Source organism: Aspergillus ibericus, assembly GCF_003184845.1.
Source record: "Aspergillus ibericus CBS 121593 unplaced genomic scaffold BO80scaffold_18, whole genome shotgun sequence".
Classification (NCBI taxonomy): Eukaryota; Fungi; Ascomycota; class Eurotiomycetes; order Eurotiales; family Aspergillaceae; genus Aspergillus; species Aspergillus ibericus.
The window spans coordinates 599,482-612,309 of NW_020292116.1; the positions used below are offsets into that span (position 1 = coordinate 599,482).

At 54.4% G+C, this 12,828-nt stretch overlaps 5 protein-coding genes across 5 annotated transcripts; 2 read left to right on the forward strand and 3 right to left on the reverse strand.

Annotated features, from left to right (window-relative positions):
- Positions 1–131: 131 nt before the first annotated feature.
- BO80DRAFT_67385 (putative nucleotide-sugar transporter) lies at positions 132–2,625 on the reverse strand. Its single transcript, XM_025724699.1, has 2 exons — positions 1,921–2,625; positions 132–1,858 (listed from the first exon to the last, which is right to left on the reverse strand). Exons 1-2 carry the CDS (start codon positions 2,371–2,373, stop codon positions 482–484), a joined length of 1,830 nt encoding a protein of 609 aa, XP_025575722.1. The 5' UTR covers positions 2,374–2,625; the 3' UTR covers positions 132–481.
- A 1,551-nt stretch (positions 2,626–4,176) lies between these two features.
- BO80DRAFT_67458 (uncharacterized protein) lies at positions 4,177–4,762 on the forward strand. Its single transcript, XM_025724700.1, has one exon. It carries the CDS (start codon positions 4,271–4,273, stop codon positions 4,694–4,696), a length of 426 nt encoding a protein of 141 aa, XP_025575723.1. The 5' UTR covers positions 4,177–4,270; the 3' UTR covers positions 4,697–4,762.
- A 688-nt stretch (positions 4,763–5,450) lies between these two features.
- BO80DRAFT_355143 (anticodon-binding domain-containing protein) lies at positions 5,451–6,430 on the reverse strand (the record flags this gene model as incomplete). The annotated part of the gene is made up of 4 exons (XM_025715737.1): positions 5,451–5,485; positions 5,557–5,608; positions 5,661–6,144; positions 6,297–6,430. The coding sequence occupies 4 exons, from the start codon at positions 6,428–6,430 to the stop codon at positions 5,451–5,453; spliced, it is 705 nt and encodes a 234-aa protein (XP_025575724.1).
- Positions 6,431–7,070: 640 nt separating this feature from the next.
- On the reverse strand, positions 7,071–9,626 carry BO80DRAFT_424940 (NADP(+)-dependent, decarboxylating phosphogluconate dehydrogenase). The gene is made up of 5 exons (XM_025719402.1): positions 9,363–9,626; positions 8,839–8,975; positions 8,322–8,773; positions 7,824–8,255; positions 7,071–7,759 (listed from the first exon to the last, which is right to left on the reverse strand). Exons 1-5 carry the CDS (start codon positions 9,377–9,379, stop codon positions 7,319–7,321), a joined length of 1,479 nt encoding a protein of 492 aa, XP_025575725.1. The 5' UTR covers positions 9,380–9,626; the 3' UTR covers positions 7,071–7,318.
- A 1,074-nt stretch (positions 9,627–10,700) lies between these two features.
- BO80DRAFT_424941 (RNP domain protein) lies at positions 10,701–12,287 on the forward strand. The gene has a single exon (XM_025719403.1). It carries the CDS (start codon positions 11,092–11,094, stop codon positions 12,235–12,237), a length of 1,146 nt encoding a protein of 381 aa, XP_025575726.1. The 5' UTR covers positions 10,701–11,091; the 3' UTR covers positions 12,238–12,287.
- The last annotated feature ends 541 nt before the right edge of the window (positions 12,288–12,828 follow it).

Consider the following 12,828-nt stretch of genomic DNA (forward strand, 5'->3'; position numbering starts at 1 on the left):
TGGCACAATGCCTCAGCTACCAGTAGATCAGACTATAGATGATCAATCAGGTCTGCCAAGTGCAGTTTTCATCCCAAGGCATGGCTTATTTAGTCAAAAGACGTCCGATCGGCTCTTACGTCAACTCGAGCACTGCCGCACATGCGATTAAACTCGTTCCGAGCTAAGAGATAGATAACATGGTATCACTCGATAAATCACTGTCTATACCAGACATCGTCTGCCATTATGTGCGGGACGCCCAATGTACTCCGACATGCCAACTTCAAGGCATGCTGAACCGCCGTTATAAAAGAAGGACCATCAAGTCCAAAACATGACAATCGGGACTCAAACGCTGATGCCATTACGTTTTCAGACCGACCAAAGGGTCTGCGGGGATAAAGGAAAGTAGAAAGCGAAGATCCAGGGTGAACCATTCCAGTGGTTCCGGGAACCAAGGTGCACAAAACTTCATGTCCAAAGATGATCTCTATGATCTCTAAGTCGCTGAACGCCCTTGCCCATGCAATCCCCGTTCTGGGGAGGGTTGGAGGTTGCTCCCATAGCTAGGGCCCTGGCCCGGCCGGTTAAGCTCCGCTTCGAGGGACGTGATCACCGGCGGTGCAGATTTCATAGGCGAGGGGCCGGACACCCGCGGAGAGAGTGATGTATCGTGGTCGCCGAGATTGGTCGTGTTGATACTCAGCCCGAGCGCGTTGCTGGCTCCGCTGGCACGAACACGGAACGAGCGCCGACCGCCAGCGGTCAAGTCATCGTCGGGGGTGATGTTAACGTTGTCCTCGTCAACATGGGTGTCGGAAGAATGGAACATGCTCGTTTCCGGATTGCGGATCCGTTGGTATTCGCCACGTTCCCCGCTGGGGTCCGAATCGTCTTCGGAGTCCAGGGTCGGGCTCCGGGTCCACGCGCTCTTCTGCGCTTCGGCGCGCATTTTGGCGATCTTCATGTAGTTGTACGAGGCAATGCTGCCAATGGTGACCACCAACCCCGTGATATTGACCACGGTGAGTTGGTCGTGGAAAATGACTCCCGCGGCACTGATGGTGACGACCTCCTTGAAAATGCCGCAAATGCTCAGCGTCACGACCGAGGAGCGCTTGAGGAGCGCAAACTCCGAGGAAATCATGCAGAAAGCCAGGATGCCGGGGAAAATCAGGAGGAAAACAGCAAACATGCCGCCACGGGCATCGGCCAGGGCCTGGAAGCCGGCAATGATTTCCAGAGGGCCTTCTACCGCCAGGGCAATGACAATCAGGGAGAAAAACATCACGGGCGTGAGGAAGAAGAGGGTCGAGAAAGGATTCGCCGTCGCAGGATGGCGGAGAAGGAGGATTTGCGTGAGGCCCCAGCGGAAGCCCGAGAAGAACGCCGATGCGATGACAAGGATGAATCCGACTACATTAAAGGCGGTCTCGCCTGCGACCATCATCACGACACCCACGGTCATGGTGGCAATAATCACGATCAACTTGACGGACGGGGTCTCGAGGCGGAACACAAAGGCAAAGAGAAGCACAAATGCTAATGCGGATGATTTGCACATGGTGAGGAAAGTCAGGGAGATGAATTTCAAAGACATGTTCCCCAGACCAACATCAAGGGAAGTCGCTGTACCGCAGGGAACAAGACGCGTCAGGTAGAAGAACTTGGTGATCACCGGTTGGGGCTCGAACGCAGCATGCTCGCTCACGGGCGATCCCGAAGGCGTGGGTGTCGTAGGCGCCTTGGGGCGCAGAGAGGGAATCAGATACAGGATAATGGATGAGAAGGTGAATTGGACAGCCATATGCAGACTGGTGGTGAAGAGAGGGAAAGGGAACACGACATCATCATCAGAAAACATCCACTTGTTGTACTGGACACCGGGGGTTAGCATCGCAATCAATATCGCGGCCGCACGTACACAGGAGAACTCACAATTGAGATGGACAGCGAGAAGAAATACCACATCAGAATCAAGCCCGCATTGATCGACAAGCGCTTGAAGACCTCCCGATCTCCCAATCCTAGTGGTATCGCATCTTGCCGCGAGGCTTTGACATCGGCGATACGGGCATCCAACTGCCTCCGCTGTTGTCTTCTGCGGCGTCTTTGGCGTCTCTGCTTCGCGGTAAGGCCCGTCTCTTCATCATCGTGGAGATCGTCATCCGAGCTCATATAATCCATCTCCAAGCTTTCTGCGATTGACGAAAGATCCGAGATGTCTGCGTCCTCAGCCGGCGAGGACTTGGGTTCTTCTTTTTTCGGCCCCACAGCGTCGCCAACGACCCTCGCACCGTCGTCCCGGTGTTCGATTGGAGCTGATTGTGAGGTGCCCGCCAGCACTGAGCTCCGCCGTCGATGATGGTTGCCGGACGGGGAGACTCCCATAGTCGGCGATGGCTCGTCTCGGGCGGGAAGGGAACGATATAAGAGGGCGATAAGGCGAAGAAAGGAGGGAGATCGCTAGGTTGGCGATGCCCCCATCAGTGACGAGGGTCAACGTGTCTCAGTGGGTTGTCACGACCGGAGGGATTGGCGAGGGCGAAGAATGGCGAGGGGCACAGGCGGACCCAAGGAGTGTGTAGGTGGAAAGCCGGTGAGGGAATTGACTGGTCTTAGTGGGGAATTGACAGGAAATCGAGCAGAAAAGGCAAATGGGAGTCGGACGAGAGGAAAAGGAAAATGTCAAGGGAGGGAAATGGGGGGGAGGAAAGGAGCAGCAGCGCAGCAGCGCAGCAGAGCAGCAGCAGCGGCGGCGGATGATTGATGCAAGGGCGACCGATGCACGCACAGCGGCCCCGTAGGATGGATATGAATGGAGGTACGGAGTAGATCGTAGAGAAGGAGACAGAGAGACAGATAGAGAGAGGATAAGCACACGACAGGAGAGGAAATGGAACCAGAAAAGAAAAGAAAGGAGGGAGAGAGAGTGAGAGAGGGATGCAGCAATTCAAGTCAGGCCAGTGGAAGGAGGAGGAGGAGAAGAAAGGATCATACGGATGGCTGCCGGAGGGGAGAGACAGCGCGAGAGAGACCGTGCAGGTTTCAACCCAAATTGGACTTTCTATCGCCAAGGGACGCGATCAGTAAAATCAGTATGACTTTGAGTCAAAGTTGGGCCTGGTCGGGATCTCCAACAGCCAAACAGCCACTCCAACGTCATTACTGGCGATACGAGCTCGCTGGTTATTAAATGATGACCGATGCTGAGGGCGAAAATGGGCCAAAAGGACCTGTCGGGATCCACCGCCTGACCTTGATCGGGTCATTCCCAGTCTCAAAAAGCAGCCTGACTAATTGTTGCCTGTTCCTTTTCTTTTCTTGAAGGCACTAGTACGGAGGAGATAGTGTGCAAGGCCAAGTTCATCACCAGCCTACCTTCCTAGATGGGATCCTGGTCGCGAGTCATTCTAGAGTCCTTCGGGCTTGGTCCCTTCCGGACGATCCGGGGTCATCAATTCCTAGCTTTTGGGTCCCTGGCCTTCACGTCGCCATGCTTATAGGTGTATCACGGTCGGCTCTCCCCCAATTGGTGCGTAGTTCATTCCTCGTGGCATCGTCGAGAGGACCCTTCGAACCATCCAGCTAGAAGATGGACATGAAATCCCCAATCCTCAGCACAAAGTCGATGGAAACTCCAGCGAGAAACCTGATCAGGCAGCAACCACCGCCGATAGCCGAGAGATGGTGCTAAGAGTGACTAGTAGTGACCCTGCGTGGCTGTGGCACACTCCCTGACAGCAAAGGAAGTCATCCGTCGGCCTCGGGGCCGTCCATCCTGAGAGGGGAAGCTGGATGGCTTCAGCCTTCAGCACACCGACTCTCTTGGCAATGAGCCCTGATCAATTCGGAGGTGCTTTGGGTCCAACTCTAAACACGACCAGCGACCCGTGATGATTGGATGCACCCCCAATGCATTAATCAACACCTCGGCAGGAAGGAAAACAAACCCAGATAATAAGTTTCTGATAGGTCTGGAGGAATAATGGGGGGGTTGTTTCTTTCGCGATCCCCGAATTGTTTTTCTCCGATGACCAGCATCCTCAGTATGATCCTCATTTTGGGGCCCTAACCAAGGGTTGGAGGGCTGATCCATCCCAGATTGCGGGGTGACCCGTTCACCCTATCTTCATTCTGCTCCCTCTCCTCACCCTTTTCTCCCCATGATCTGCCTTCTCCCCACTGTGTACTGTACAGCGTAGTGTACACAGTATCCTCTCTGGATCCTGATGGACCTGGTGGGTATCAGCTTCAATCGCCACCACCAACAACCTCCATCACATCCATGTCATCACCATTATGCCATGAACTATCGGGTCCCATGCAGCCCTGCAACCGCGTTAGCCCAAGTCATAGTTTGAATAGCCATATGCTGACCTGCATCAACTCCACCCGCTGCAGCATACACTTTGCAGCCCGGTCCACTTCCACCACCCTTTCTTCTGCTCTCTCTCTCTCTTTGAATCTTTGTGTCTCTCTTCCTTTCTTTTCCACACGGCTCGGAAAATTCATTTATCTTTCTCCTACCTCCCTCTCCCTTACCTCAACCGACGTGAGGGCTTCAAACATAAAGTATGTATGTATGGGTGCCGGGTGCCGTGTGCCGTGCCATGAATGCCATGCTAGACACACATTCTCCGCCCGTCACCCATCAATCACATCATCACCATGCAGCACCAGCACCAGCAGTACTGTAGTAGTAGTAGCGTAGCCCCTCCCCTCCTCAGCACGTACTCACTCACACATCACCAGCTCATCTCACCAGCATCATCTATTGTCCGAGACACGGAGAAATCATGACAAACCTATTTCGCAACAGAAGTCAATTCAGTATACAAAAATCTCACACAAGGGGGGAAAAAAAAGAAATCCCAGGTGCTTTTATATTGTCATGTGAACGGGATATTTCGTGTGTTGGCGCTAGACTCTCTGTCTTCTGGAGAAAAAACCCGTTAACGCTGTAGCACCTCATCGAGCAGCCTACCGCGACTACAGACCACCAAGTCCAATGGGGATCAATTGGCCGGCTAGATGACTCGGGACGCATTCAGGATCGGGTGCACAAAGTATAGTTCATCATATTCATGCCGCCCCGGTATCTAAATCAATAAATCTAAAGGACAGGCCCGAAGGCAAGCCTCCGTATCCGTCCCATCCCGTGCACCGGTCGTCCCCGGACGGATTCACCAGGTCCGTACTACAACCAAGCCACGGCCAGGTCCAAGTCCCGCTTCTTTATAAGCTCTCTCCTTCATTTTCTTGCCCAGTGACTCTAGGCCGCTTTTCCAACCCTCCTCTACATGTACATTCGACAATCAGCGAACGACTTGTGGTCTCCGATTCCCGCATGCTAATATCGCGTTTCTGAACGGGCTCGTCCCGCCCAAATTTTCATCCCCGTAACAGTACCCAAGAGGCAGAGGGGAGCCTACCAGGGGGCCAATGGAGAGACAGGTAGGGATGCTTCAGCCTCCTTTACGTTGTCCAGCAGCACCCGCCCCTACACTCGAGTCGTTAGAAGTAGTCATAGTTGGAGGTGTCTTCAGAAGGGTGCCAAGATCGGGGCCGTACCGATAGTTGCACTCGCGTTGCGCAGTTCAATCTTCTTGCGTTCCATCTCGAGCTAGTCCGGTCGTCAGATGTACCCTAATCCCCTCAACACATGATTGACTTACCACCATGCGGACTCGGGCAAGAGCAGCCGTGTCACCCGCCACCAATGGCCGGCAGTCGTCCGGGCGGTAGGGGGCCGCAATGGAGACCGCATCAGCCACGATGATCTTAGATCCATCCCACCTTGCCGGCATTGTGCGACTGAATGCATCGAAGAGGTCCTGTGCTTCCCGAGTGACTCCTTTGCCTCGCCGGGCCTCACTCTCCTGTAGTTTGCCGACGGCATTGGCCTCCCGGGTCTTCAACGAGCGGATATCAAGGGCGTGCAGGGCGGGAACGGCATCGGAAAAGGAAGCCCCATCGGCGTTAGGCGGCAGAGAAAGAAGCTGGAAGGATTGTATGCGCGACACCGGGACGATATGGTAATCGCCTGCATGTGTCTGTTTTCCGCCGGCAGTGTTGATGGCAACAAGGTTCGTGATCGGACAGGCTGTGAACAGAGTGCCCTCAATTGTGGCAGCGACCGGAGCTGTACTGATACGAACACTATGTGGAGGCAACAGTGTCAGTACGGGTTGTTCTGTTCTCCCCCGGCATTCAACCAGAAGCAATACCTGGGCAGAAAGTATGGGGTACAAGATCAGGCTAGATAAACAGAAACGCTGGCCCAACAGTGTCTGGACAGGGTCGACACTTACCGTGCGCCAATTGCACTGCTCAATGCCACCTCCAAAGGCACCATAGCACCAGCCATTCCCTGGCCCGCAGTTCCTCCGGATGGTCCTTGCGCAGATGCTCTCGCTCCCACACTGTGGCGCTTGTTATCGGCCATATGATCGGACAGGAAACCGTTGGACTATCCTAGCAACAGTGCAGGACAACAGGATAGGGTCCACCGTCACGCAGTGGCTGAGTTGTCTCTTCCCGAGGGGAACAAAGGCGTGTTCGGTCGAGGAACACGGGAGCACAAACTTGCCCACGCAGAGGGCTAGTTAGGTCGGACGCAGGATGCAATGATCGATCAGAGTGAGTCTCCTATTTGCGTGGAAACTGCGGTCGTAACCAGCAATGACGATGGCACGCAGTGCGGATCAAGCAAAAGTGGGACGGGCGGGAACCGCAGCTTAGTCGTAGTTGAGTAAAGGAACGACGAGAAGTAAGAACATAGAATATCCAGTAAAACAACCACCACCGAAGCGAAAGGGGCACCAATAGAGTACAGCCAGCCAGGGAGGGAGAGCTCCTCAGCGTCCTGGCATGCAGTTGGGCAGAATCGGGGGGGGGGGATTAATGCAGCGGCGACCACTCGAGGGGAGCCCGCCGGAGGGAGTCACGACCTTCCCGTCGCCCAATCCGGTTTAGTCCCACGCGGAGCAGCACCTCCGACACCTCCAGGCTTCTTAACAGTCAGTCGACTCCGTACAGTCTACAGTCTACAGTCTACAGTTCTACCTCGACCATGGCCAAGCCACCTGCATGAAGAAACATTAAACCATCTCATTCCGTCCGTTTTTCACATCAGAACAAGCATCTAGGTACATGTTAATAAACTATAAAAGGATTTAATTCCTGTTTTTGCTGGTCGTTTTGATCGTCATCATTCTTATTTATGTGCTCAAAGAGCCCGGCTTCCTAACTCGCCGGATCCTGGCCGACCCGGTGGTTCCCAGGCCAGACCAGTGCGAGGCTCCACGTCCAGCGTTTTACATCGCAGCATCACTTAAACAATGTAGGTGGACGCAGACACGTTACCACCGCGGCCAGTCCAGTTGACGTGGATGTCCTTACCCTCGGGGTAGTTCTCGTTGGCGTGCTCGGGCTTGATGCGGAAGGTGTGGGCACCGAAGTAGTCACGCTGAGCCTGCAGCAGGTTGGCGGGGAGGTCGCGAGTGCGGTAGCCGTCGTAGAAGCTGAGGGCAGTGCTGAAAGCGGGGGTGGGGATACCCCAGAGGGCGCCCTTGCTGACAACGTTTCTCCAGCCGCTCTGGGCCTTCTGGATGGCCTTGTTGAAGAAATCGTCGAACAGGAGGTTCTCAAGGTCGGGGTTGTTGCGGTAGGCGTTGGTGATGTCCTTCAGGAAGACGGAGCGGATGATGCAACCACCGCGCCACATGAGGGCGATGGAGGGCTTGTTCAGCTTCCAGCCGTACTCACGGGCAGCCTAAAAATAGTAGGACAGTCAGTCACTGATCTTCTGGCAAAAACTATCGAGTGCGTGGACTTACCTCCTGGATGAGCATGAAGCCCTGGGCGTAGGAGATGATCTTAGAGGCGTACAGGGCCTGCTCCAGGTCATCGATGAAAGCCTGCTTGTCACCGGTGAACTCAGGAACAGCGGGTCCCTGGAGAAGGCTGCTGGCACGGATACGCTCGTCCTTGAGGGCAGACAGGCAGCGAGAGAAGACGGCCTCGCCGATCAGAGTGACGGGCATGCCGAGGTCAAGGGCGTTGATGGCAGTCCACTTGCCAGTACCCTTCTGGCCGGCCTTGTCGAGGATCTTGTCAACGAGGGGAGTGCCGTCGTTGTCGTTGTAGTAGAGAACATCGCGGGTGATCTCAATCAGGAAGGAGTCCAAGACACCCTTGTTCCACTTGGCGAAGACATCAGCAATCTCGTTGGTGGGGAGACCCAGGCCACGCTTGAGGATGTCGTAGGCCTAAATACCGAGCGTGTCAGCTTCCATGCAATTCCTATGAAGGGTCTTTGCCGTCCAATGGTTTACCTCGCAGATCAGCTGCATGTCACCGTACTCAATACCGTTGTGGACCATCTTGACGAAGTGACCAGCGCCCTCGTCACCAACCCAATCGCAGCAGGCCTCACCGTCGCTCTTGGCGGAGATGCTCTGGAAGATGTCCTTGATGTAGGGCCAAGCCTCCTCGTGACCACCGGGCATGAGGGAGGGACCGTAACGGGCACCCTCCTCACCACCGGAGACACCGCTGCCGACGAAGCGGATGCCCTTCTCGGCCAGGTACTTGGTGCGGCGGTTGGAGTCGGGGAAGTGGGAGTTACCACCGTCAATGATGATATCACCAGCCTCAAGGTGGGGCAGGAGAGACTCGATGAACTGGTCGACGGGCTTTCCAGCCATGACCAGAAGCATGATACGGCGGGGGCGCTTCAGCTTGGCGCAGAACTCTTCAATGGAGTGGGCACCAACGATAGACTTGCCTAAAAGACCATCTCGTCAGTATTTTCAGAAAGACAGGTGCCGGCTGGTACCGGACGAAACTTACCCTTGGCCTCATTCTCGAGGAAGCGGTCAACCTTGGAGGTCGTGCGGTTGTAGGCGCAGACAGTGAATCCGTGGTCGGCAACGTTAAGGATCAGGTTCTGACCCATAACGGCCAGACCGATGAGACCGAAATCAGCACTAGGCAAAGGACGCGCCGGGGCGCCGACATTGATGCCGGCGAGACGGGCGCTAAAGTCAGTTGCCAATTCTCCTGTCAATAGCTGGGCGGAAAATGAAAAGTTGGGGCATTGTGTGAAGCTGCATTGCACTCAACGCTTATGACGTCGAGACGCAAACTCCACCAAGCTGGCCGTCCACCGCCATCCCCAATGAATTGATGGATGATGGCGGAGGCAGTCCAGGATGCAAGCTGTCCATGATCCAGCCTACCCGCAAACAATAGATGTCTCCCGGCACATTGATTGATATCCGGGATAATTCCAGCTGCGGGGGAAGTAAAAGGATTGACGGATAGAGGCATAGGGAGATAAGAGGGGGTAATCAGGGTGGCCGCAGGGTACTTACACAGCTTTGTCAGCCATGATGAAATAGTGGGGTGAGTAAAGGCTGGATTAGGAGATATGGAAGAGGTGAAGAAAGGAGGAGGGTGGGTGGGGGATATATGTACAGCAGGAAGAACCGACTGCCCAGAGTGAGATGATGGAGAAAGGAGGAAGGTTGGAGAGGAGAGAGGGAAAGGGAGAAGAAGAAGCGAGCGAAGGAGAAGGCGTTCGAAGATGTCAGAGCAGGATTCGTGCAAATGGACGGCTTACGGAGCAGCCTTCCGTCATGGTGGGACGGAGGGCGGGGCAGGACTTGGGACAGAGGGAGCAGAGTCCTCCGGTGAACAACCACGCCCGGTGGATGGGCGATTTTGGTACGGGGACTTTACTTCAACGGAGAGAGGGGGGGGGGGAAGCTCTGATGGAAGCCCGCGGATACAGTACTACTACTGACTAGTTTCCAGTATGGCTGGTAACATACACCGGGAAGCATCAATTAACCGGTCGCAATCGAGATCTTTCCACCTACACGGACTTCACATTCTACAGCGCTTCATATCATTTATACTACCCTCAACTCAATTGCCAATTGAGCCCCGTTGGCATGGGGGAAGTTCGGAAATGACGGAGTCACAGGAGCTGGAACATCAAAGATGGCGGGGCATGGAGGGGCAGCCGGCCGCAACAAATGCACTTCCTACATCGGCCCAGGGAAGGGACCAACAATCCCAGACCAGACTTCCCAGAGCGCGTTCGGTGAAGCACCTTCGGAGACGGATAAATTGGTTCCCTCCACCACCCCCATCATGTCTAACTAGGAACAGTAACCCATTGTTGGTCGCGGTGGTGCATCACTCGTCCCCAAGGCATCTGCACCTATCAGATTACAGGCCCCGTCCTGCGACGGCATCGGGATCCTTAGTATCCAAGCCATAATCCGTATCGTAGATAGCTCATATCGGGATTCGATGGCTTACCTCCACGGAGTAGCAGTCATCAGTCGGAGAAACTAATTCCTATTTCCGGGGCCTCTTATCATCCCGCGTTGTCCTTTGCATCTCGTGACGGGAATTGTCCAGTACGGAGGCCGCCAGAGTCAATCCTACCCGCCGGTCGGTCGGCTACTGCACTGCCTAAAGGAGTTAGGGTGGGGGTTGCATCACATGTGGGAAATCCGTTGGGGCTGAGAGGGCCTTGGCCTTTTTGGGCCTGATGACTCAGGAGGTCAGCCCAGACTGCTGACTCATCTACCAAAAGCTTAACTAACTATCACGTGCCATAGATCACGTGCGTAGGTCACATGGCGTGTGCTATTCCCGGTTTGCATCCAACGGAAGGCGAGAAAAGCCATTCATGCGGTCTCTCAATCTTGCGCTGGACTCCATCCGTCATCGGGACCACCAACGACCACTCACCAGTCCGACCTCCCAACAGCACTCGGATCGCGACTTTCTCCAGCTCAGCTGTCACCCTGCACGGCGCAATACCCTACAGCAAGGAAGTGCAAGAATTACCACCCGATTACCACCACCGCGACGCCTCTCACTTACGGGACACTATCAATAGCCGGGAAAGATCTAGAAAGTCTCACACTCGTTCACCTTCATCCAAGATTCGCAACCTTTTTCAGGCGTGACGTCTGGCGTATGACTGCTGCGTCAGTCAGACCCTGAAGGTACGTGTCTGCTGCTAGTTTGCACACGGCGCATCACATCATCCATCATCCATCTCTCTCGAACTCTCCGTTCATCATGTCCTTTCCGCCTCCTCCAGGTCTCAAACAAGCCCCGTCGTCCCTCCCTCCGAGGCCACCAGCAACAGCAAACACCGCTTCGCCTTCTAACTTTCAACCTGCATATTCGGCCGCGCCGTCAGGTGCAAACAGTGGCTATGGCGGACACGGATCTCGGGCGGGCTACAGCGCCATCACAGCATTCCAACCTCGCTCTGTAGCGTCTAATCAACCTTACCGTACCAGCAGTCCTGCTGTGTCGGCTCCTCCAGCAGCGTCTAGTGGGTATTCGACGCCGACCACAGGAAGCTATGGTGGCTATTTTCCGCAAGCGCAAGCGCAAGCCTCATATCAAAGCGGCCCTTCATACTACGGCGGAGCCTCCCAGTACAATGACAACACATATGGCCCATCCGTGCCCCGAATTCAGAACCCTTTTGCGCCAGCAGGAACAGACCAGTCGGGCGCTTATGGTATGCGCGGGAGGAACTTCGGACGCAATGAGTCAGGGCTGGATCCTGAAATGGAGGCCCAAATTGCGCAGTGGCAGAGTGCTTATGTGAACAAGGACGAGGTGCCGGCCACCGGCAGGGTCACTGGCCGTCCGGCCGTCAATCAGGGTATTTCTGGTGCGGGTTCTGGTGTAAACACTCCATCCGGTGGTAATACTACGGCTAGCACGCCAGCACCCAACCCGGAGCCCGCCCCTAAGACTGTCGCGCGTGCTGGAGGAGGTCAGAACTGGACCGACTCGACACTGCTGGAGTGGGATCCTGCCCACTTTCGCTTGTTTGTAGGCAACCTTGCTGGTGAGGTGACGGATGATTCGTTGCTAAAGGCATTTGCCAAATATACCTCGGTCCAGAAAGCCCGGGTGATCCGCGACAAGCGTACTCAGAAGAGCAAGGGTTACGGGTTCGTCAGTTTCAGCGATGGCGACGACTATTTCAAAGCGGCCAGGGAAATGCAGGGCAAGTACATCGGATCGCATCCGGTTCTGCTTCGACGAGCCACTACGGAGGTGCGGCCGGTGTCCAACACGAAGAATGGGAAGAAACACGGCGGTGGAGGAAGATCGGGCGGTGGGGGAGGCAATGGGAAGGTCAAGCAGGATGGCGTTAAGAAGCACGGCAAGACTAAAGGTGGACTCAAGATTATCGGATAGCGGACATGTATATCTTAAAAACGACCTTGACATAATGAACAATAAAACCATCAAATCTTCATAACCTCAATTGACCCCGGTAGAACGGTAATACCATTCGGTGCTGCATATACAGCTTCATTCTAGTAATGTCATACACATTGAACCCAACAAAATAATATATCCAAATCCCAACGCAGCCCAACCCAAGAAAAATGAGGTATACCACAAACACCATCCAAACAACAAACAGAAAGCAGGAACCAAATCTCGTCTGACCCCGACAATGCTTTTCACAGCACAGCATCAACAATCAGCGACCCAAACAAAAATAACCCATCAAACACATGTATGTATGTATGTGTAGTCGTATGCATATATAGTATATCATCGCAACCGCAATCGCAATGTCAATCACAACTTCATCAAAATCGTAACCCCATGTCGAGCATAATCAGTCGTAAGTAGGTCGATAAGCCGTATCTCATCACATCCCATCTCATCTTAATCGTATAATACTGGTCGCCACATCACATCCCCAGCGCAACCTGAAATCCAGAGAATGGAATTAACCCTCCACGTCACCACCACTCTCCTCATCAACGGCTCTCT